The 25061-nt window shown below is 41.5% G+C and overlaps 2 protein-coding genes across 2 annotated transcripts in view; one reads left to right on the top strand and one right to left on the bottom strand.

The window, feature by feature from the left end:
• The window catches only part of Galk2 (galactokinase 2), a 122846-nt gene extending 121649 nt beyond the window's left edge, over positions 1 to 1197 (top strand). The window contains exon 11 of the mRNA XM_027421937.2: positions 899 to 1197. The gene's annotated coding sequence lies outside the window, so the exon portion shown is untranslated. The remainder of the gene's footprint in view (positions 1 to 898) is intronic.
• The window catches only part of LOC113830664 (protein FAM227B), a 47971-nt gene that overhangs the window by 4275 nt on the left and 18635 nt on the right, over positions 1 to 25061 (bottom strand). The window contains exons 2-7 of the mRNA XM_027421947.2: positions 20638 to 20721; positions 18698 to 18853; positions 15016 to 15113; positions 11627 to 11787; positions 1931 to 2008; positions 858 to 932 (exon numbers count right to left, since the gene is read on the bottom strand). Coding sequence (XP_027277748.1) covers positions 858 to 932; positions 1931 to 2008; positions 11627 to 11787; positions 15016 to 15099 — 398 coding nt within the window. The 5' untranslated portion in view covers positions 15100 to 15113; positions 18698 to 18853; positions 20638 to 20721. The remainder of the gene's footprint in view (positions 1 to 857; positions 933 to 1930; positions 2009 to 11626; positions 11788 to 15015; positions 15114 to 18697; positions 18854 to 20637; positions 20722 to 25061) is intronic.

Raw genomic sequence — 25061 nt, 5'->3', positions numbered from 1 at the left:
TGTGGTGAGGGGTAAGATAAGATTTTAAAGCAGTGTTGGACTGGACTTTCTCTGATGAGAGGGAGTGCGCAGAACACTTAGAGAGACTGGCCAACCTCCAGTCTCTCAAGGGGGCTTAAAGGGCTGTGTCGTCTGAGTGGAGAAAGTCAGTCCACCTCAACTCTTTGAACTTACCATTCTATACCCATATACATACATACATGCATACATGCATACATACATACATACATACATACATACATACATACATACATACATACATACATTCAGCCGAATTATCCCTGCTCCATTGGGGAAACATGTTTGCATTTGTAGAGGAAGTAGTGGGGACAGAAGTGACACAAGGCTGTCCTCCCAGAGAGGCCAGCAGGACTGTTTTTCTAGTTTCTTTCTTTCCCAGGCAGGGTGTACTTATAGGCTAAGTCCTGTGACTGAAGTGAAAGCCGATAACCATATGTTTAGCAATGGATTAAGTTGGCAGAAGGTGATTTTTTTTTTTTTAATAAAGGGACTTAGTGGGTTGTTTTAGGTCCATGGTTCTCAACCCCCAGGTTGCCTAAGACCATTGAAAAATAAAGACATTTACATTATGTTGCATAACAGTAGCAGCATTACAGTCATGAAGCAACACTAAGAATAATTTTATGGTTGGTGGTCATCACAGCATAAGGAACTGTATTAAAGGGTTGTGGCTTTAAGAAGGTTGAGAACCAATCTATTGATGGACTGTTAAGTGGGATAGAACTCTTTGCAGATATTTAATACATATTTATACAACAAACCCACTGTGGTTTCCTGTGAATTTGTTTGCCAATTAAAAGGGACTTAAACACTACAAAGTTGAGTGTGAGACAAACCGGTCAAGCTCCTTGTCAATTTTTTCCTGTTTCTCTTTCAGGGACTTGATATCGTCTTTGATTCGTTCCTTTGCTCTGGAGAATATAAATTAAAACTCTATCAACATTTAGAGTTAACATTTAAAAATAAAGCAGCCTATTCTACATGGGGAGGAATATAGCAATAAGACCTTTGTTTCCGAGGGACTGGCTGGGGTGCTTAACCCTCCCCACATTCCCTTTTAGAAACACATGCAAGCATCGAGCATCGAGCAGCACTGGCTGCCCGACACCTGGTTTGACCTGACACAACACCTCACTGCTTCTATCATGGCTTACTAGCACCTTTCCCCACTATGTGGGGATGCTTGCAATGGGGATGGGTGGGGATGGGGGCACACAGGGGGAGGAGCACAGACTGTGTTTTGCATGCTGGGTAGGACTATACTGGCTGCTCCTTTATCTCCCTGTCCCCGAGTAGCACTGAATTCCCAAGGCTGGGTCTGGTCCTTCCTTCTCCCAAAGCCAACAGTCTTTAGACAGTTACCTTGACATCATGAAGTGGATCATGCCAGATTTTTCTTGTAAAAATTCATGGGCATTCTTACATAGCCCATTCCTAACTCTCTAGCACATAAAAGTGTCATGACTGCCCAGGAACAATCACTTAGATCATGCACAAGCAGAAAATGTTCTCAGAGAAAACATTTTCGGAGACTCCGCACTGTCTTGGTTTCTTCGATACCACCCAGCTGCCACCCCAGTTCCAGACGCTGTTTCCATGGTTCACAACTTTCTTGCTTTCCAAGTCCCTCGTTGTAAAGTGTGATGCTGCAGTCTCAATGGCTTAGTGGTCTGCTCTTCCTGCGTTGGGTTATACCCTACAGGAAGGCTTCCTACCTATCTAGTTCCTGATAGCTGTCAGGCTCCATGATTACTACACAGACATTTGACATGAGAAAAGAATCTGGGAATCTAGAAGATGTTAAAAAAGAAACTTTCTCACCAGTAGAAATCAAGTTCAGGCAATCTCTACTATCACTTCTGGTTACTAAAACATGGTATTTTAAAGCCACAGTGTTGCTCCAACTTACCTACTAAAATCCTTTTGGTTCTTTGCAAGTTTTCTTTTGGTCTCCTTGATGATATCATAGTATGTCGGAGCAGGTGGTGTGCTGGGCTTCCAGTCAAGGAATGATTTCTGATTAGGAATATTTGGGAAAGGTAAATGGTACCCTTCTCAGTTCTGCACTCCACTTTTTAATTGCATTGTTTGGTGTTTTGGTGGCTAGCTTCTTGAGTTTATTTATTTTGGTGATAAGCCCTCTGTCAGATGTAGGGTTGGTGAATATCTTTTCCCATTCTGTGGGCTGCAGTTTTGTCTTGCTGACTGTGTCCTTTGCCTTACAGAAGCTTCTCAGTTTCAGGAGGTCCCATTTATTAATTGTCTATTTCAACATTTGTGCTACTGGTGTTATGTTCAGAAAGTGGCATCCCAACACAATTCTTCACAGGCCTTTAAAGAACAGTACTCAATTCCATATGGAAAAACAAAAAACCCAGGATAGCCAAAACAACCTTGTACAAAAAAGGAACTTCCAGAAACATCACCATCCCTGACTTCAGGCTCTATCATAGAGTCATAGTCCTGAAAACAGCTTGGTATTGGCACAAAAATAGACAGGTTGACTAATGGAATTGAATTGTAAACCCTGATATTAACCCACACACCTATGAACACCTGATTTTTGACAAAGAAGCTAAAGTTATACAATGGAAAAAAGAAAGCATCTTCAACAAGTGGTGTTGGCATAACTAGATGCTGGCATGTAGAAGACTGCAGATAGATCCGTATCTATCACCATGCACAAAACTTAAATCCAAATGGATCAAAAGCCTCAACATAAATCCAGCCACAATGAACCTCTTAGAAGAGAAAGTGGGAAATACTTTTGAACGAATTGGTACAGGAGAATGCTTCCTGAACATTACAATAGTAGCACAGACACTGAGGTCAACAATTGATAAATGGGACCTCCTGAAACTGAGAAGCTTCTGTAAGGCTAAGGACACAGTTAGTAAGACAAAACCGCAGCCCACAGAATGGGAAAAGATATTCACCAACCCCACATCCAACAGAGGGCTGATCTCCAAAATCTACAAAGAACTCAAGAAACTAGATCCCAAAACACCAAATAATCTAATTAAAAAGTGAGGTACAAAACTAAATAGAGAATTCTCAATAGAGGAATCTAAAATGACTGAAAGACACTTAAGAAAGTGTTCAACATCCTTAGCCATCAGGGAAATGCAAATCAAAACAACTCTGAGATACCATCTTACTCCTGTCAGAATGGTTAAAATCAAAACACCAATGACAGTTTATGCTGGAGAGGATATGGAGAAAGAGGAACACTTCTCAACTGCTGGTGGGAGTGCCAACTTGTACAGCCACTTTGGAAATCAGTATGGTGATTCCTCAAGAAAATGGAATCAGTCTACCACAAGATCCAGCAATTCCACTCCTAGGCATATACCCAAAAGATGCACATTCATATAACAAGAACATCTGTTCAACCGTGTTCATAGCAGCTTTATTTGCAATAGCCAGAACCTGGAAGCAACCTAGATGCCCCTCAACTGAAGAATGGATATAGAAAATGTGGTACATTTACACAATGGAGTACCACTCAGCAGAAACAAACAAACAAACAATGATATCTTGAAATTCACAGGCAAATGGATGGAACTAGAAGAAACCATTCTGAGCAAGGTAACCCAGTCAGAAAAAGACAAACATGGTATGTACTCAATCATATGTGGATTTTAGACATAGTGAAAAGGATTACCAGCCTACAACTCACACCGCCAGAGAAGCTAGGAAACAAGGAGGACTCTGAGAGAGACATACATGGTCCCCTGGAGAAGGGGAAAGGAACAAAACCATAAAATATTAATGTGCAGATATCATGCAAATATTAATATAATCAAAAGAGAAAACTCCCCCATATCCCCATATACCCAAACTGAAGCCATTTCCTCTTTCCTGTGTAGCGTTTGTCTGTACAGCTGTCTCACACTATTTTAACCCAGTAGTTGGCATCTTGCAAAGACGGTGTCACAATTCTTCCACACAAACAGGTCTGTGGTAACTGCTGTAGATGGACAAGATTTGCTGCATTTTTCTGTCTAGATGCTGCCAGGCTGCTTTTGAACTTGTGGGATCAGGTGATCTTCCTACGTCACTCCCCAAGAAGCTGGCACTTCGGGTATAAACCACTGTGCTCTGCTGAGGAACTATTTTAATGTTTGTAAAACCTTTCCCCGAGGGCCTGTGCCTAAGATGCTTTCAAGTACAGATGTTGTCCTGCCCAAGCGTGCAGTGACGGAGGCGTGCATGCTTACTGTTTTAGGTTTGTTGGGAACTGGGGCGGGCACACGGTAGGGAAAAGGTACTTGTCTCACCTTCTATCTGAAAAAGGACCCTGCAATCCCAGATCTACCAAACCTTCCCCCAGTCCCAGAGTAATCCCCCAGCCCCAGACAGAGGACCTAAAATCATCAGGTTGCATCCACTGCCTGGGGCATTCTTTGCCACATTAATGCACCAAAGGCATTGGCTTCTCTGGGGAAAAGCTGCAGAAAGTGGTAGGAGGATTGGAATAAATAATGACACGCTTTTCCAGGTAGAGATTGATCTTGCTAAAATGCTCAATTTGGAATGCAACCATTTTGTACTATTATTTAATCGATCCCCTGGAATACTGGTTAGAAGTTAGGTTTTGTCACTTTGTACAGTTCTACTGTGCCCTGAGTATGGCTTCCATGGGTGAGCTTCTGTGAGATAATTTGTGTGGCATTATGGGAAATTTGGGCTTTCCAAGAAAATACTATTGGTACTGAAATAGAGAAATGTTTCTGTTTCTTAAAAAAAAATCAAGTTTTAATATATGGCTTTATAAGTTCTTCATAAAGATATTTTAATTATTTACAAAGCAGTCCTTATTGTCCTTTGTTCTGTGCAGTGTTGTTTTGGGTTGTGTTATACTGGTGTTGATGAAGACCTCGGTGTTCTCTTGTATTACTTAACAGCAACAGTTTTCAGTAGACTTTTGTTAATGTGTGTTAATAAGTGTCCTAATTTTCATTCTCTTCAGACACTTAAAGTCATGATTTTATCCCAGTTGAAGAAATATACACTACTTAAAAGCTGTAAATTATGAATAATGACCATTTTCTGCCCCCTCTGGGAAAGCTGTGGCAACATGCTTGTCCAGTTCCCCTGTCTGAATTGGCCTCAAATCCCATGCATGGCTCCAAGGGTACATGGTGAGCCACTATGTGGAGCAGGAGCCATTTGGGAACAAATAAAATTATTCTCTTCTGAATGTCACAACAGCTGTGGTTTTACTGTTCCAAACCAAGACTGAGATATCCTAGAGGCCCCAGTCAGAGCCTGGAGTCCATATGCTCCATTTAGCAGGAAATAGTAGATCATAGAAACTGTGGGTCCAATTTTAAAGGAGGAAACCGAAGCTCAGACATGGGACAACAGGACCATGGTACTCATGGCTGTGATGGAAAAGTAGAGACTTCCACAGTAAAAATTCTTCCTAATGTAAAGATCTCCCCCTCCCCTCCCCCTTCCCCTCCCCTCCCTCTCCCCTCCCCTCCCCTCCTCTTCTCTCCTTTCTCCTTTTCCTTCCTCCTTTTTTTTTTTTTTTTTTTTTTTTTTTTTTTTTTTTTTTTTTTTTTTTTTTGTAGCCCTGGCTGTCCTGGAAATTGCTCTGTAGACCAGACCAACCTCAAACTCACAGAGATCCACCCGCCCCTGCCTCCTGAGTGCTGGGACTAAAGGTGTATGCCACCACACCTGGCTGTGAAGCTTTTCTTTCATTAAGCCATAGAGTTGACACATGCATTAGAAAGCAATACACAAATCAAGAGCTTCACTATGTAAAGCAAAGGACACATTAAACACATAAACAGTAATGCCCCGTGCTTCTCAAGTCTTCACTGATCCTGAGTGGTCACCTTCTCCCTTTGTTCTGATCAGTGTCCTATGAGGACGGAGCACTCTTCTAACTACAGTGTACTTCTACTGTAGCTCAAGAATCCAAGGGAGAATCCCAGAATGGTGACAAATGTTCTCTCCTTTTAAAATATTGTTGTGCGTGTGTGTGTGATGTATGTGTGTGTGAGGTGTGTGTGTGAGGTGTGTGTGTGAGATGGGATATGTGTGTATGTGATGTATGTATATGTGTGTGTGTGTGTGTGTGTGTGAGAGAGAGAGAGAGAGGTGGTGTGTGTGTGTGTGTGTGTGTGTGTGTGTGTGAGAGAGAGAGAGAGAGAGAGAGAGAGGTGGTGTGTGTGTGTGTGTGTGTGTGTGTGTATGATGTGTATGTGTGAGATGGGACATGTGTGTATGTGATGTATGTATATGTGTGTGTGTGTGTGGAGAGAGAGAGAGAGAGAGAGAGAGAGAGAGAGAGAGAGGTGGTGTGTGTGTGTGTGTGTGTGAGAGAGAGAGAGATGTGGTGTGTGTGTGTGTGTGTGAGAGAGAGAGAGAGAGAGAGAGAGAGAGGTGGTGTGTGTGTGTGTGTGAGAGAGAGAGAGAGAGATGTGGTGTGTGTGTGTGTGTGTGTGTGTGTGTGTGTGTGTGTATGATGTGTATGTGTGAGATGGGACATGTGTGTATGTGATGTATGTATATGTGTGCGATGTGTGTGAGAGAGATGTGGTGTGTGTGTGTGTGTGTGTGTGTGTGTGTGTGTATGATGTGTATGTGTGAGATGGGACATGTGTGTATGTGATGTATGTATATGTGTGTGTGTGTGTGTGTGTGTGTGAGAGAGAGAGAGAGAGAGAGAGAGAGAGAGAGAGAGAGAGAGAGAGAGAGAGAGATGTGTGTGTGTGTGTGTGTGTGTGAGAGAGAGAGAGAGAGGTGGTGTGTGTGTGTGTGTGAGAGAGAGAGAGAGAGATGTGGTGTGTGTGTGTGTGTGTGTGTGTGTGTGTGTGTGTGTATGATGTGTATGTGTGAGATGGGACATGTGTGTATGTGATGTATGTATATGTGTGCGATGTGTGTGAGAGAGATGTGGTGTGTGTGTGTGTGTGTGTGTGTGTGTGTGTGTGTGTGTGTGTGTGTGATGTGTGCCACCATGCACAGGTGGCTGTCAGGCTTTGGTTTTCTCCTTCCCCTGTTGTTTGGGGCATTGAATTCAGGTCACCAGGCCTTTCTGCACAGAGCCTCTTGAGAATTATTTTCTTGTTAGGTAGTTTATAATCTGTAGAAATTGCTATATGTCCATATCTGCACACAGTGGTGTATCCTCTTAGTACACGTGACCACTTATGGGACAACTTTCTCTTTCATGCTTGGGGAAGTTTTCCAGGCCAAGCCCTGTGTACCAGGGCTTCTTCATCATACGTCACCCATGTTTGGGTCAGGATACCTGTGTAAAGAGGTACCCTATACATAGCAGGGTGTTTAAGAGTATCTGCCCACTTGATGATATCCAGAGGAGTGTCTCTAGACATTCATTGACAAATGTCCCCTAATTGCCAAAGTCAGTCCCAGGTGAGAACTTACACTTTAGGCTACTCACTGACTGTTTAACATTCTTTCCTCCTTTTTGACAGCCAATCCAAAGACAATTTTTATGCCACACTGCTCCCTATCTAAAAGACTACCCTGTGGTTGGCTGGGTGAAAATTAAAGTCCTTTGGTCTTTGGGCACACAGATTTCTGGGGAAATGTGGGGAGCAGTAGAAACCCTGGGCATATGAAGTCCTGAGTGAATGAATAGTGTTAACATGGTCATGGCCATGGTGAGACTATCAGCCTTAGCCAGGGTAAGGCTAAGAGGGATGACAAAGGTATCCTCAGTGGTCTGTGTGTGAGGGAGAGACCACTGTCTACAAAAACTAGCCTGCTGCTTCCTTCTGTCTCATGCTCACAGCCTGAGACTGCTGGCCTACAGAGACCTCTGCCCTATGCTGTGCCTAGTAAGTCTACCCCAGGTTCCAGGTGGCCAGCAGTATTAGTGTCAGTTCATCAGAGTGAACACACCCACACCTGATCCCAGGCTTCCTGTCCATGTGTCTGTGTGTCTATCTTTTCATCATTCCCTCCAAGTCCCTGATGAGGGTCCCAGGGCCCAAGAAACAGGAAGATGATCTGAGGTTGCCTTTGTGTCACTGTAAGGGGGGGGGTGTGAAGCAAGTGGAAGCTACTTCTCACACATTACTGCTTCACAACCATCACAGCCCACAGCCCTGGAGCTCATGTCAGGGTCTGGCCACCTGCAGAGTAGGTGATTTCATGGAGCCATTGGGGGTACAGTTGAGAAGTCCTGTGGGAAACCTCACACCAAATGGAAAGAAAGCATGACCTCAAAGGAGAGAAGGCACAGTGTGTGTCGGGGGCTCTCTGTTTCAGCCAGCATCTGTGCCTGCCTGTCAGCCTGCAGAGGAAAGCAGTGATTCAAGGAGGACTCTGACTGAGTGTGCAGGGGTAAGTGGGGTAACAGGGCACTTGCTAAACGCCACCTACAGAGGGAGGGCCAGTCACCTGGGATGAAACCTACAAAAATGAGAGGAGGGGAAAGAAGTGCCAAATACCAAAAACAACACAAACATTTCCAGAACAAATAAAATTGAATCATATTCTTCTGTCTGTGAGTGGCTGTTTGAAGCAAGAAGTATAGTTTACCATTTTGGAGAAAGAAAAACTATAATAGGAAAGTGACATGAATTCAGCTAAATTCATTTATTTTTGAGTATTTTAAAGTCTCCCTAGGTTCCAGAAACCTTGTGTTTAAGACCCCTAAGAAGAAACCTACAAGGAGAAATGCTCAGACTGTTCTCAAAGCTCACAGACCAGCAACAAGATGAGTTAGAGTGCCCGGCTGGCCTGGGCTACAGGAAACCCTGCCTCAAACAAGCCAAAAAAGAAAATGAAAAGAAAAAACAGAGGAAGTTAGCGGGGAATGTGATGATTATGGCTTTGCATGTTGGGGATTTATTACAGTCCTAACCTCCAAGCACTTAAAAAGTTTGACTTTTCCACTTGAAAGTTTTTTGTTTGGTTGGTTTTTTTGTTTGTGTTTGCTTAGGTTTTTGTTTGTTTGTTTGTTGATTTTTGTAGTTCTGGTATCGAACCCAGGGCCTTATGCATGCTAAGCAAGTAGGCAGAGCTACACCCCTGGCCCTAGCCCCTTCCCAGCTATGTGATAGTGTGATGGCACTTACAGCCTTTCCTGGGCAGAGGAAAGTCAGGGAACCATTCAAAAAGTGGCTACTCTTCCTCCTCATAAGCTGCATGATTTGTCTACTAGCACTCTCTTGCCTCTTTCTATCCTCTGCTCTCCTCCTATTTCCCATCTCTCTTGCTATGTGCTATCTCCACTATCCCTCTCTCTGGCTTCTCTAGTCCTGGCCATGTCTAGTCGGTTTTCTTTTCTGTCTGCCCCGGACTCTTCCAGATGCTGCTGGATATTTTCTCTCTCTTGCACACAATAAAAACCTTGCCCCTAACAGAATGATCATGCTGGCAGTTTCTCTCCCCCCACCACTATTTGAGATGGCTTTTACTTGAAGCTATTCTTCATCTTGAGACTGGATCATGTGGGCAAACATTCTTGCACACAATGATGGAGAAGCATCCATCCTAGTCCCCGAAGGGCTAGTTCCATGGAGAAAGGCAACCTAAAGACCCACTTTTCCCCTTCTCTCAGAATAACGTACGCTGATGCAGGTCCCCTGGGTCAGCACTCTGCATTTCATCTATGTGTGGAATATGGTCCTCATGCTTCAGGACATGGGAAGAAACACCCACTTTTTGTGAGTTCTATTATTGCTGTGCATAGAAAGTCTGCTTGGTGGACTCCAACCATGCTGCCATCCTTAGAAGCCAGTGAGCAGCAGTTTTAAGATACTGAGGGCTGAGTGAGACTAGAAGGTGCTAAAGGAGGCATGCGAGGGTGGTTACAAAGAGACTGCCTCTTTAGTGGACCTGGCAAAATCACAGCATGGGCTACCTGAAGATGGCTGTGGCCACATTCTTAGCACACAACATATTACCCAGAACGTAATAGGTTTTCTGCCATTGTTTGTTAAGTCATCTGCAAGAAACAGCTTGGACCCTGAACTTGCAAAATGAAGGGACACCCAGGTGAGAAGGCAGACTCAGACACTTAGTGAGAAGGAATTGAAATATCTGGAAAATAATTAGATAAGAATAGAATCCAGAATGAGGGAAGGGATGGAAGAGGAAATCTCAGGATAGGGTCAAGACAATGATAAATGGGAGCGACTGCAGATAGACTCACTCCGCCCATCGCAGGAGGCTGGCTCTTGGTGTGCATAACATCCCTCTTAAGGGGATGCTCAGGGAATGACCAGCTGGCTCAAGCGAATGAAAGGACTTGCTGCATAAGCCTGATGACCTGAGCTTGGTTTCCAGAACCTATAGTTCCTACAGCAACTCCTGAAGTTGTGTTCTGATCCCCTCCCCCTGCCATGTGTTAGAACCTACTTCTTTGGGATTCTAACATAGACTGAAGACCGGTGGCTCTCTGGGAATACTCAGCAACTCCAGCAGAAGACTGGAATGGCTGAGACATCCAGTCTCTTGAACAACAACTATCCTGTTTTTGACCTTCCCACTGAGAGGCAGCCATTGTTGGTCTGCCTGTACCACAGCCTGTGAGCCACTCTAATAAATCCCCTTTAGCATAACAATTCATTATTAACATAATTCATTCATTATCAACTCATTGATTTTTATTAATTAATAATCTAGTAATTCAATTAATTCATAATTCATTCTATCAGTTCTGCTCCTTTAGAGAACCCAGGCTACTTTGTGGTTAGGTTTTATTTTTAATATTTGTCTTATAGCAGGATGGACTTGGGTATGCCTGGCTTCATCCCTTAGCATTGCTGAAAAAGAGCTCCTGCAGGGAACAGACAAAGCATGGTTCTACCACTTTTTTGTTTTTGAGAACTTATGTTTATACATTTATAAGATATATTTATGTTTATGTTGCATTATACATATTAAGAATATTTCTCAGCTACTGCTCCATTAATGAGAATTAATTTAATTTATATGGGTGACAGAAATTATAAATTTCCTTATTACCTGAAAAAAAAGCAAAGGTGTGTTGTGCTATTTAGCAAACCATGTGAGCACAACGGTCTACCGTTACCTCTCCATAGTAGAGTGCGAATGGAGACCAGAGCCCAGCCAGGGTATCTGTCTACCAAAGATTTGTGAAGTGTAACCTTTTATTTTTAAAGAAAGAAATAGGTATCATAAAGAAAACTCTTAGTATTCTTTCCTATACTCAGAGGGAAGTACTGCACTAGACCCAGTTAGAGTTCCTCTGGGTCTACAATGAATCCTGAACCATGATGGGTATTTTTCAAGTGTACAAAGTATCCACAAATAAAGCATACATGAGACTCTCTGGGAAATCAGAAGCCAATGGCCAACAGTTATGATAAACACTAGAACTATCACAGAACAACAAAGTGTGGCAAGACAGACTTTTGGGAAGGAACTCATCACAACCATGTTGGGGCAGGGGGGCTTCCTGCTCTCTTTGCTTTGCTTACATTGTAAATCACATCCTTGATGCTAAAAGAGAGAACATGTTGCAGAAGCCAACAAAGCTTAAGTAAGCACAACATGAAGTGCCAGTCAAAACACATTTAAAAATCGGGACAGAAAGTAGACAGTACCTTAGAAACTGATCCCTTGAAGTCAAGCTTAGGAAGGATATGGTTCTTTGAGTATCTTGGTTAATTTACTTCCTGTTAGTTTATGAGTGATGGAAATACCACCTGTCTCTTGCATCTTAAGATAGTACAAAATTAGCGGGCTCTGACCTCTAAAATCAAAGAGAACTTGGTGAAACTCTGGACCGAAGCTCCTGTAGTGGGACTGTGGGAGGAAGAAGAAAGCACAAGTCAGTTACCACCTTTCTCTTCCTGGAGAACTGTAAGCATAACGAAAATTCCCATTGGGTGAGTCGAAATACATAAAAGGAAATTCTATAAAGCACCCTTTAAAAAAACATTATTTTCATGTCTATGTTTTGCTTGCATTAAGGATGCCCATTAAATGTGTGAGTGCCAGGAGAGGCCAGAAGACAGTGTCAGATCCCCTGGAACTGGAGTTATGATGGTTGTGAGCCACCATGTTGGATGCTGAAAGCTGAACCCAAGTCCTCTGCAAGAGCAGCCAGTGCTCTTAACCCCTGAGCCATTTCTCCAGCCCCTTTCTTAATGAAAGGGACTTACCAGCTTCTCAAACTAGATTGTTTGTGAGAACATTATTTCTGGATGCTATTTTCTAATTTTATCCATCCATCCACCCACCCATCCATGCCTTATCATCTATTAGTAATTTGTTAGTTATCATGAGACAATTGGTTTCATTATGACAAATATATTATTGTATCTTGCTTATATTCACTCTTACTCTCAGAATATCCTGACTCCCCCCAAGTGGCACCCCAATGGTCCCTCTTCTGCTTTCCTAACCCCCCCACATGATCTCACATGAAAGTGGGATTTTTTTCTTTCTTCTCTTTTTAGTAGCTCTTCTTGTTCTCCCTATTACCTTCTTTTACACTTTCTCCTTTTTCCCTTATAGCCCCCTTTACTTTCGTGTTCTCCATAGACATACAAATACACATTTATGTTTAACCTAGATTCCACAATTCCACATATGAGAAAAACTGGGTAACATTGTTTTTCCCAGTCTGACTTATTTTGCTCAACATTATGCTCTCCCTCTAGCCTTTTGTTGAACATCAAGGCTAATACTTTATTCAGTCTGAGGAACAGGAAGAAAGGAGATGGGGGAAGGAGAAAGGGAGAGAGAGAGAGAGAGAGAGAGAGAGAGAGAGGAGAGAGAGAGAGGGAGAGAGAGAGACAGAGAGAGAAGAGAGAGAGAGAGAGGAGAGAGAGAGGAGGAGAGAGAGAGAGAGAGAGAGAGAGAGAGAGAGAGAGGAGAGAGAGAGAGACAGAGAGAGGGAGAGGAGAGAGAGAGAGAGAGAGAGAGAGAGAGAGAGAGAGAGAGAGAGAGAGACTCTTCAAAGTTATGTTCAAAGTGACCTACTTCACTCCTACCATACACTATTATTGTCCACAACCTCCAAGTTGGGGAACAAGCCTTCCATATAAGATTCTTTTTGGGATATTCCAGATCCAAGCACAAGAAATCCCATTGGTGGCTGCAGGTCTCAGGCCTCTACAACTAATAAACGCTTGTCTTCTCAAGTAGCAGGGAAAGATATGCAAGGAGAGGACCAATGGCATAGAAAACTGCCTTACTTCTGTGCTTCTCTGGTGGACTCTGAGAAGGGTTACTTAGCTTTTACAATTCCCCCTCTCCCCAGTGCTTGTTGAATAGTAGCTCTGTCGTTTCCATTAACTTTCTTCAATTTTATAGTCTGATAATAGGGCCATAAAAGAAAATGCAATGACAACATCACCTTTCCAGATAAGCTTCCATGGATTGTAATTTTTGACCTAAAAACTTACTAAGTATTTAAGGCAGGAAGAGATTTCATTAGATTAGATTATTAAAGACCAGAAATATAGGAATACTTAAATTAAGAAAATTAATTTATGTGGGCACAATTTCCACTCCTGGAGAATGGTCAGATCTGAATTTTGACAAGAGCTGGGCTTTGGTGGCGCACGCCTTTAATCCCAGCACTCAGGAGGCAGAGGCAGGCGGATCTCTGTGAGTTCGAGGCCAGCCTGGTCTCCAGAGCAAGTGCCAGGATAGGCTCCAAAGCTACACAGGGAAACCCTGTCTCGAAAAACCAAAATTTTTTTTGACAAGAAAGACTGTAACAGATTTAAAACCTGATTCATATATAAATTAAAGATCAAATTTAGAATTTCAAGCCAAAGACCTTGTCTAACCTTGCTAAAGCAACACAGTGTGGAGTCTGTGGCATCTCTCCCTGTGAGACACCTTAAAGGGCCCAGGGGACATTTGCTATGAATCTGAGTGTCTTTCTGGATAGTCTTTACCAGCTACTTGTGTCTCCTGAAGACTGCTGCCATGCCCACTACTCAGCCTCAGATATAGCAGATCCTACCCCTTCCTGGCTACAAGGGCCCTTATATACTATTTAGTAAAACATGAGGCCCCTGCAAAGTGTGATGCTTGCTCAACAGGGAGAACTGTGAACAAAACTCCTGCAAAGAAGCTGTGTCTGCAGAGATTGACTGACTGACTGGAACTTCAGTACTGTGGGATATTGGAGTGTTAGCATTGGGGTGGGGTAATTATCTTTGGTACTTTATCTCAGGCTAGCTTTAGCCTTCAGAAGAGCCTTACTTTGACTATCTCTGTGTCAGAACTAACATATTGTGACTAACAGACAAATTATTTTGGAATCTATTATCTTAGCAAGCCACTAGCATCCACCAACCCCAAAGCCAGGAATGCTATCAGATAGCACTTTGCTGGAAAATCCTCCTCCATCTTGCTGTCACTACTCTATGCTGCACCCATCAGTGCATTTTAAACTTGCCTTGATTCATGATTTTCTTTATTCTATAAAACTATAAAATTTCATGAAACTGCTTTTACAATAGAACATGACATTTGGGGTTATCTAAATCTATGTTCCTAGGCTACAGCCACTCAGAATGGCTCTTTTAAAAAACAAATCAAATCAAAGCAAAGCAAAGCAAAACAAAACAAGGACCACAGAGGACCTAAGCCTTGGTTCTTGAGAAAACAGCATCTACATTGTCAGTTCCTCCAGGGCCACACCTAAGAAGTGGAGACAGGGCAGCCACTGCTAACATCCCTTTGAGTTGTCATGGCAACCATGACAGCTACGAGGGTGCACTAGAAGGTATCTTTGTATGTCTACCCAGGAGAAGCCATTGCAAAGAACTGTCATGAAGAAAAGATAAATGCTATGCTTTTAATTTTAAAATTTTCACTAGAGATGGTGGTATTGTCAGAAGAAAATAGAACATTTAAATTTAATATCTCCAAATAAATACCTGGTCATTAAATTTTTTCCTAAAACATATGTTGAGAATGTGCAGGCCAGAATGACTGTGTGAAGCCAGTTGACTTTAATGACACTGCAAACTGAACAAGGAAGGTTCTTATATTTACTACTGGACACACCTTTATTGTTACTTTTGACATTGATGACTCCTCCTTGTTTACAGACGTGGCGTGTGCTTTTGGGTTCTTTAAAATATTCGTCATGTCAAAGTCTATAGCTAAAACAAACAAACATAAATAAGACTCTGACAAATTGTTTCTTCCTCTTTCACAAAAGGCACAATCCCCTGCTTTTGCCTTTTAGCAGTGCCCATAAGTATGCCCAGAGAGACAGAATTGTGGTTGAGACAGGTCAGAGTATTGTTATAGCTGCTGCAGGGAAAGAAATGAATATTCTACTCATGATTCTATTAAGATGGGCTTTAAAGTATGCTAAATTCAGTAATTTGTATTATGCTATTCTCACAAAATCATTCTACAAGCTAAGTAACAAGGGTTGAGAAAAGTTTTCTTTCTTGGATAAATTTTGACAACACATGATAGGAAATACTAGATGTTGGCTGATACCCCAGAGGCAGGTAAGGAATTGATACCATCAGAGGTTAGAGCATCTGGTAGCCATGAACTGGCACTGGAAATCAGGAGCAGACCTGAAGTAGTTTGGAATTAGAATGGGCAACAGAGGTAAGAAATGATGGAAACTTTTAAAATTTGCTGGTTTTGTTTGTTTTAACACAAGCTATGCAGCCCAGGCTCAGCTTCTCTGGCCTCAGCTTCATGCATGCTGAGATCACAATTTGGAGTGTTTCATTAACACAGGCCTGAGTGAGCATTGAGAATGAAGGAAGCTCAGCTTTATGCCCACTACCCTCCAACGAAAGCTTGCCATGCAGAGCACCTGACCATGGTTTGAGAGCTACAGTTAGTAGAAGTAATATACTAACACCATGCAAAGAACCTAAACTGGGGATATTAATAAGAGCTAAACGAAGAAATGAGTAAATAAATTAGAGAATAAAAACAGCTGCAAGTGGTTGCATACACCTTTAATCACAGCCCTAGGAGGCAGAGGCAGGCGTATCTCTATGAGTTCAAGGCCAGCCTGGTCTTCAGAGAGAGTTCCAGGAGAGCCAGTGCTGCTACACAGAAAAAACCTTGTCTCGAAAAACAAAACACAACAAAAAAGAAAAAAGAAAACCCCAAATCAAAGAAAAGCTGCAAAAGCCTATTAAATTAACAAAATTTGATATGATTGATATATAGTATTATTACTATATATATGTATATATATATATATTACTATATATAAATATCTGTTTTGCTAGTCTCACCTCTCTTGTCTTTCTCTAACCCAATGTTTTATTTTAGGGAAAAAAGTCTTAATTGTCATTTTCATGTATTTGTTGTTTGCAGAATCTCTGAAAACTGATGGAGATTAATTGAAAAGTCACAAAGACTGCATTTGATACAGCTGTGTATTCAATTTTTTCTTTTTTACATTTTCTTTTTGAAATTCCACCAGTGAAAAGATATGCCAGCCCTACTATATGTGCATGGGCAACTTTTCTTGTGATTATTCTCTATTTACTTTTGGCATGTTATTGCCCCAAAAAGGGCACTGCATACAAAGTATGGTTATTTCCAGACACTTCTGCAGTTTTTATTTTAATAACCTTTTTAATGCAGAAGATCAAACAACTCATTTGTATCAACACAGAAAATGAATAAATGGTTGAAACAGAAGATACAGAAGGTCACTATTCATATGTCTTCTTTAGGACTCATCTACTTTATATCCATTTGTATGTCTTCCTTAGGATACTTCTACTTTAAAACAATGCTCTTAGGAGAGACATTTGTCCAGTATTTAGCTATCAGGAAAATGAAGGAAAGAAAACTCAGGTGGCCATTAAGCGAAATGTATGTGACATGCAGAATAAAGAATAAAATACAGTTGCAATTTTATTTCAGCAAAATAGGATAATGAGTATTTTTGAAGAAAGTCTGCTTATTTGTGAATGTACTCCTTTTCCTTTCTTTCTTTCTTTCTTTTCTCTCTCTTTTTCTTTTCTTTTTCTTTTTTTTTTTTTTTTGAGACACGATTTTTCTGTGTGACGATCAGGACTGTTGATCTGTAGACCATGCTGGCATTGAACTCACTGATATCTACCTGCTTCTGCCTCCTGAGTGCTGAGACTAAAGGCATGCACCACCACTGCCTGACTGTGAGTATTCACTTATTTTTATTATCTAATTAAAAATTATTTCTACTTTACTGTTGTGGATGGTTCTCCCCACCAGCCTGGTTCCACAGCTGCTTGAGTCTCAAATGAACACACAAAGACTTATATTAATTATGAGGCTGTTGGCCATTGCTAAGGCTAGCTCTGCCTTAATTATTAACCCATTTCTATTAATATATGTATTTCCATGTGGTCTTATCTTACCAGAAAATGTCTCACTCGAGTCCTTTCTTCCCTGGGCTCACATGATGACTCCTCTCTGCCTACACTTCCCAGAATCCTCCACATCTCCTAGACCCACCTATCTTGTTGCCCTGTTGGCCACAGTGTTTTATTAATCAACCAATAAAAGAAACATATGTATAGAAGACATCCCCATCATCTCCTCTTTTCTGTCTAAATAAAAAGAAAGGTTTTAACTTTAATATAGTAAAAATAATTATATATAAGAAAACATTTTTTAAGTAAGAACTATAGTTACAATATTTAGTCCATTAACATTTGGCAAAATATTTAGAAAATATTCTATCATCTATCCTATGTTTGTGAGTCGAAAGTCTTATATGCAACTTATCTTTTATCCTAAGGAAAACTATAACTATAGCTAACTATCTTCAACTCCATCAAAGACCACAGAAGGGTTCTTTATAAACTCTAGAATAGACAGAGACATCTCGCTACCTGGACAGTCATCCAAAGTTCTTCTGCAATGTTAGGGCATCCATCTTCAGCCTATAGGCCATAGTGTGTCTGGCAGACTTCTCAGCAAAGCAGGAAATTTTAAACTGTCTGCCTGTATTGACAGTTTGTCAGTCATTTTTTTGTGTCCTGCAGAATGTCTGGTAGACTCTTCCAAGAATCAAGAACCCTGCAGCACTGTCCATCTTGTTTTGCAAGTTCAGCAGTCACTTTCCTATGAGTCCTGCATGTCCACCTTATACAGCATACAGTCAAACAGTCCAGTCAAGAGCAGTCTCCTGCCCAAATGGCTATTTCTGCCATGTTAAAGACAAACTCCATAATGAGTTTCTTCGATGCCAATCTTCCTCTCTGAAGTAATTGGTGTGCCAGGAGCTGTTGTGTCTCACTGTCATGAAAAACCCTAAACTATTTTAAAGGCCATATTCTGTAGGTCTTTGAAAGGTTTGAAGAATATCTACTTATTTGAAACAAATCTCTATATATCTAGAAAACCTAAGTTTTGACTATTATAGGTGACTATATATATATATATGTATATATATATATATACATATATATATATATATATATATATTACAATTTAAATGAGCTATATAAACACAATACCTAAACAAGAGAAGAAATGTACATATAACAAATTGACCTTAAATTTGTATCAATAAATGAAAATCCATTCCAATACCAGGTATTTCTATCTCATATTCTCCCCCTTTTTTAAAGAAAGAAATTGTCTATAATCATTAACCATTTATAACCAACCCCGTATAAATCACGACTAACATTTATAAACAATATTTGGGAATTTGGGTGTCGTTCACTCCAAACTGCTTCCTGTTGGTTGGGGGTGGTGTCCATACCATGGGATCCTGAGAAAACCCAGACATCCTGGCTGTAGAAGCCTGAGTCTGCATTGTCCCAGGTGTCTTCAATGTTAGAGCACCTGGCCAGTGCTTCAGGGGATCATGTTTCATCAAACCATATTAGTCTGGAAGGAATCCACAGCTTTTCATCTTCTGTGGAAACAAAAAGAAAATCTCTTTTCCAAAGTAACATGTCCTTATACTTTAATTTTGAAGTCAAAGCATTTTCAAAATATATAAGTTGGGCTAATTCAGCAGCATTTATAATTAAATGTCTTTTAGCAGTGCTGCTCCTTCCTCGGTAATCAAAAAATTCAAAGATAACACAGTAACATACAGTATCCAGAACTCTCTGTGTATTTTCCATCTTTACGCAGCTTATTTATTTATTTATTTATTTATTTATTTATTTATTTATTTATTTATTATTACTCTATTTCTTTTAATTTTTCCTTTTATGAGACAGTGTTTCTCTGTGTACTTTTGCCTGTCTGGAATTCACTCTGCACACCAAACTGGCCTTGAAATCACAGAGGTTTGCTTGCCTGTGCCTCCTGAGTGCTGGGATTAAAGATGTGTGTCACCATTGCCCAGCTACGCACGAGCTCTCTCTCTCCCTCCTCTCTTTCTTTCTTTCTTTCTTTCTTTCTTTCTTTCTTTCTTTCTTTCTTTCTTTCTTTTAGCACTTTATCTTGTTTCTTTTCTTTCCCAAGCCTACGTATATTTTTAAACACACTGTAAATCCTTCAGAGTTTTTCTTTTTCCTTCTGAATCTGTCTTTACTATATATCTTTATCTTTTTCTGGCCATGAGTCGTCATCTGCTAAACAGCATGTCACTTTACCAACGGTCCTAATACATATGCCACCCACACCTTGAGCCTCATTGGCTACAGTCTCAGCTACTGACTTGTGTCCACATTAGAACTCAAAAGAGTTACATTTGCCTTCCTACCAACATTGTTCTGCTTCTCTCTCTACGAAATCTATGGTTTAAATTGGCAGACTGAAGCACCAGGAACTTTACAACACTGGAAAGTAAAACCAAACTCCTTCCTGAGTGCTATGTTAGCATAATATCTATATTTGTGAATAACTTAACAGAGAGACCACAAGGTTCAAGTGCTCACAAACACACTTCGTTATCTATGGCATGCTGTGTTTATGTGGGGGGATCGTTAACATCCCCAAGTTTTGCCAATTCAACTAAATTTAGTAATTCAAGGACAGACGATATTTGGTCATAATAAAATAGTTACTCCGAAGGGACGTGCCATTTTATCTTATGTTGGAACCGCAGAAGCGGCTTCTCTTATTTCTTAGTAGGATCACATCTGTAGTTCCACTATTATCTTCATTAGATAAGTTATTAGATATTAGATAAGTTATACATGCCATGACACAGAGCAGCAACAGGATATCAAAGAGTTGTACCATTGAGTATCCAGTATTTGACAATGTAGAAGAAGCCAGAGGCCTTGACCCAGACCAATAACTTATTGCAATGAACATTTGCAAGATGTATAGACTAAAGGGCATACTGTATGACTCACTGTGACACACTACAGTATCTATGTTGTAATTTTTCTTTTCTTTTATTTTGGGAGGGTTACAAGGTCAGAGGGCAGATACAAAAGGTCAAAGAGATGGGTGGGATTGGGGTACATGATGTGAAATCCACAAAGAACCAACAAAAAGTTAAAATAAAAATATTTTAAAAAGGAAAGAGAGAAGTCTCCATGGAGCCAACCATTTGAATTGCACTGTAAATATAATAACTTCTTTTTTAAGATTTATTTCATTTTGAGAATTTCATATTAGAGTGCTGTATTTGCATCATTGTTACAGGTATGCAGATGTACATGTAGGCACAACCTGCAGAGTCCATTTTGCAGAGCACAGCAATAAAGAGACCAGGAACTTCTGAGATTTGCCTACCTGGGACAATAGCCTAGAAAGAGGACCGTTTTGCTCCACAAACTGCCACTCTGTCTTTTCATTCAGGACTAAGGACTCTCTGCTCTGTGGGGAGAAAAGAAAACAAAAGAGAATCCTAGGAAATTCCATCACCACAGACAACACCGAGCTCCTGGAAAGCTTTTCACTTGCCACAAACTTGCAGCCCAAGTAGGGGAACCACCTAGAATCTTCATGGTAGTTTTTCAATGGAGAAAGCATTCACATGAACACTGGTCAGAGCTGGCTGCTGTGGCTGAGTGCCACTTTGGCAGAGGACCTGCTGACTGAATTCATACTACTCTAGTGGCTCAAATCTAACCAAGGAAATGAAACCCTTCTACAGTGAATGCTTCAAAATACTCTAGAAAGACACTGAAGAAGAAACCAGAAAACAGAAAGCCTTTGGTGCTCAGGGATTGGGAGAATCAATGTTGTGAGCAATGGTTCTTAGCGAACGCCATCTACAGATTCAATGCAGCACTCCTCAGAACTCCTGAGCAAAAAGAAGCTACTACTGGAGGCATCAGCATTACTGCCCTAAATTCATGTCACAGAGACATGCTAACAACGTTGACACGGTACTGTCCCCAAAACAGAAGGAAGACAAGACATAAGTCCACTTACCTACAGCCATCTGACTTTGACAAATGTGTCAAAGTACTCACTGGAGAGGAGGCATTATAGGAATTAAGTCACAACGTGATCTATCAAATCTATTTTGACTGAGTGGGAAAAGCATAAATGTAACTTCTTGATCCCAAATCTGCTATTTTTTTCATTTCTTTTACTTAATTTATATATTTCCTTAAGAATTTTTTTGTGTGGATGGTGTGAAGCAGGCAGGCTGTGTTCTGATCTAACATGCCCCACAGCCTGTGAAACAGTGGTCTTTGAGACTGTGCCTTGTCCCATGCTACTCCATTTTATAAGTAGCTTTTAACTCCATTTTTTTAAATATATTTTTTTATTAGTAAATCAGGAACAAGTTTGTTTCACATGTCAATCCCTCTCCCTCTCCTCACACCCACACTCCTCCTACCCCCTCCCCGGACCTACCCCTCACCCTCATCCACCCTCCACTCCCCAGGCAGGGTAGGGCCCTCCACAGGGGCTCCACAAAGTCCACCACATCTTCCTGGGCTGAGCCTAGGCCCTTTCCCCTGTGTCCAGGTCGAGAGAACATCCCTTCACGTGGGATGGGCTCTCAAAGTCCCTTCTTACACCAGGGGAAAATACTAATCCACCACCAGGGGCCCCCTAGAGTGCGGAGGCCTCCTCATTGACATCCATGTTCAGGGGTCTGGATCAGTCCTGTACTGGCTCCATTTCGAGGGTGGAGGACGATTGGGCTTCCGGATGGATGCCATCTCTCCTGCATCACTCATGTGACACAACCAGTAGATGACTTATTCCTGGTAGTAGCAGGGGCTCTGCCCTATAAAGCTTATCAGGGTGGATTGAGGCTATAGGAGTACACGAACATATTCAAATCACATCAGGGAGACCAGGTCCAAGAACTTACCAGACATGCCAGGCCAAAGAAAGGGCATAACTCTCTCACCTGGACTCCACAGAGTGGTGGACACACAGCACTGCAGTGGCAAGGCCTCCCCCGCCCTCGCACAGCCCTATTAACAGACGCGTCATATATGCAGTAAGAAACGGCAGGCAGAGGATTCCCGACTGTCTCTGGGGCTTTAGTTTGGCTCAGTCCCTGTTGTTGATGTGACCCGCTTAATAGCAGTCTGTCCATCTGAACCCAAGCTGCTCCTGCTTGAACCTGACCATACCCTTTGGTAGCTACTGTTCCTTGCTCTTGACCCTGGCTCTCCTGTGGCCTAGAGCTATAGCAACAGCTTCATCCTTGTGAGTGATTTGGGTTATCAACACAGATTCTATTCGTATTTCTAAACTTTGAACTATGTTCTGGTCTCTGGACCTTATAATCGTTGAGTTAACTGAATGAAAGAAATAAGAGGAGGGCATGAGTGAGTGCTCCCAGGTACACTGGAAGAGAAGGGTTATTGTGGATCTGAGGGAGAGCTTAGCCAGAGGCATCTGGAAGGGTCCACAGTGGACACGGATGAGCTGGGCCTTGTGAGGAGAAGGGTTTGGGGAGAGGGGAAAAGGGAGAGGGGAGAGCCAGAAGCTAAGAGGCCAGCGGAGAGTCAGGAGACCAAAAGGTAAAAGACGCCGGTAGTAGTCAAAATGCTTGGATTATAAAGGGAATAGCAGCTGGGGGAAGGACAGTCCAGACCAGTCCTTTGGCTGGAGAAGTCTAGCGTAGGGGATGGGTATGTCAGTGAGGAGGCTCGGGAATGCTGGGAAGACCTATATGTTAGTTGTATGTGCCGGGTTTGAGACCTAACATAAACCACATACATACGTATTTATTCAATGAATTCTGACATTTTGGAAAGACATAAATGTGGTCATCTGTTTTCAATGCGGGGCACTCAGGGCAAAAGACTATAAGCTTTAGCTGTCAATTATTATAAAAACAGGTTGCTAACACCCATACAGGTCATACTTGTGGGAAATTCATCATTTGTTACAAAATTAACTCGACAGGATAGAACAGATTGGCTGTATCTGAAATGAAACTTTCAAGATGAGAAAGGGGATATTTGTGGGATGAAGTAATTAGAGAAATTTTGCTTAACAATTTGATTAAACTTTCAGGGGTTCAGACATGGAAACAATTAAACCAGTAGAGTTTATATAGGGGTGAGGCAGGGTGATCAGGCATTGGACCAGGAATGGAAGACCACCCTGGATGTAGCAAAGGGTTCCTTTGGTAATGTCTTTGAGAATGTGAAGAGAAAGAAGAGCAAAGAACATTTAAGGCGAGTGGTTGTGCTAGTGTAAGAAGATTTTTTAAAATGTGTCAGGAAATAATGCATTGAATACAAATCCTTGAGGGTAATTATGAGTTTATTTAAATACTATGGTTGCTTAACAAATGATCTGAGTGATGTGGTTTTATCCCTGAAGCCATAAGCTGTTAATGAGTCTAATGGTTTCAAAGTGTCATGAACTTCATCCTCCATAGACTGTCTGTAAGGGAAAAAGGTAGCATGGTGATTTATGGGAAATTGAAAGCAGTTATGTCTCTTACTTACTGTCATCTAAGAATTCAAAATATTTGACAGCCAAGAGTAGTCCTTTGTAACAGCAACAGGAATGGACCAGCCCCACTGCTACAGAAATGAAGGAGACGAGGAACTTCAGAGCGCAAGCAACTACCTCTACTGTAGAGGAAGCGTTTTTGAGTCCATTCAAAACCTTGAAACTTCAAAATCAAAGTGATTAGATTTTCACTCTGGTAAGGTTAGTGTTATGTCTACTTTACATGATTAAGTTGTTTTCTTTTTTCTTCTGTAAAGTGTATGTGGAAGGGTCAAGCTCAGGGAGAAAACTGTCTCAAGTTTACTGTGCCATCCCCTCCATGTGAATGTGAAACGGAGGGGGCTGTGGTTCACCCCTATCGTTTCCTCTTTGTCTGGAGCCATTGTGTTCTAATGGGAACAATGTTAGCAGAGGTCTTGGTGACGCAGTACTGGTCCCCCACCCTTTCACCATCATCTTTCCATCAGAATGTTTACTGTAAGTCAGACCTCTGCACTGAACAAAGAAGAGGCATTTGATTCCTTTGTTTTAGAAAAGAAATTAGAGGCTCTCCAACTCTTTTCCATGGGTGGATTCTCAGTACTCACCACTAACAATATGCCTTAAAATAAGCCCATACTCCAAGGTCAAAATCCCCAAATTTGTTTCTGCTTTTAATTAAACCAAGCTCTTTCTCAGTGAATGAGAAATTAACAGTTAAAATGAATGATTAGAATAAGAATGGGCTCTTATAAGGCTGGTAATCCTAAATTCTTTTGATCTAACTTACCACTAAGCTGTTGCCCTGAATGTGGAGACTCACAGAACCCAAACTTAATGAAATCAATCACGCCAGGGAAGGGTACCACCAGAAGCTCCATTTTTAATGCCACAAGACACTGAGAGGATTTATGGAGGATTGGAATTAGTTGGTGCCTTGGGAAGACCCGTCTTTCCTAATGCTGCTTCCTCGGGAACAAAGACTGAGCCCTACTACACGATCTAAGCACTAGCTTTACTTAAAAATAATTGATGCCACTGTTTTATAGTGGAAAAGTGGATGGGAAAGAACACAACGGCACACAGGGCTGTTCTTTAAACATCAAATAGCGGAAGAACACCAGGGAATCATTGAAACCCATTCCTTTGCTTACATAACAACAACAACAACAACAACAACAACAAACAACAACAAAACGGATCTGTGTCTTACAACATCACAGGTGTTGGTGATGCTGTAGGGTGTGGAGCCACTGTTTGGGCAGGAATGGGACAGTGTGCAGAGCTGAATCAGT

The sequence above is a fragment of the Cricetulus griseus genome, chromosome 6 (genome assembly GCF_003668045.3).
Source record: "Cricetulus griseus strain 17A/GY chromosome 6, alternate assembly CriGri-PICRH-1.0, whole genome shotgun sequence".
Lineage (NCBI taxonomy): Eukaryota > Metazoa > Chordata > Mammalia > Rodentia > Cricetidae > Cricetulus > Cricetulus griseus.
The sequence above is the reverse complement of the archived record's forward strand: the minus strand, read 5'-3'. Positions and strand labels throughout refer to the sequence as shown.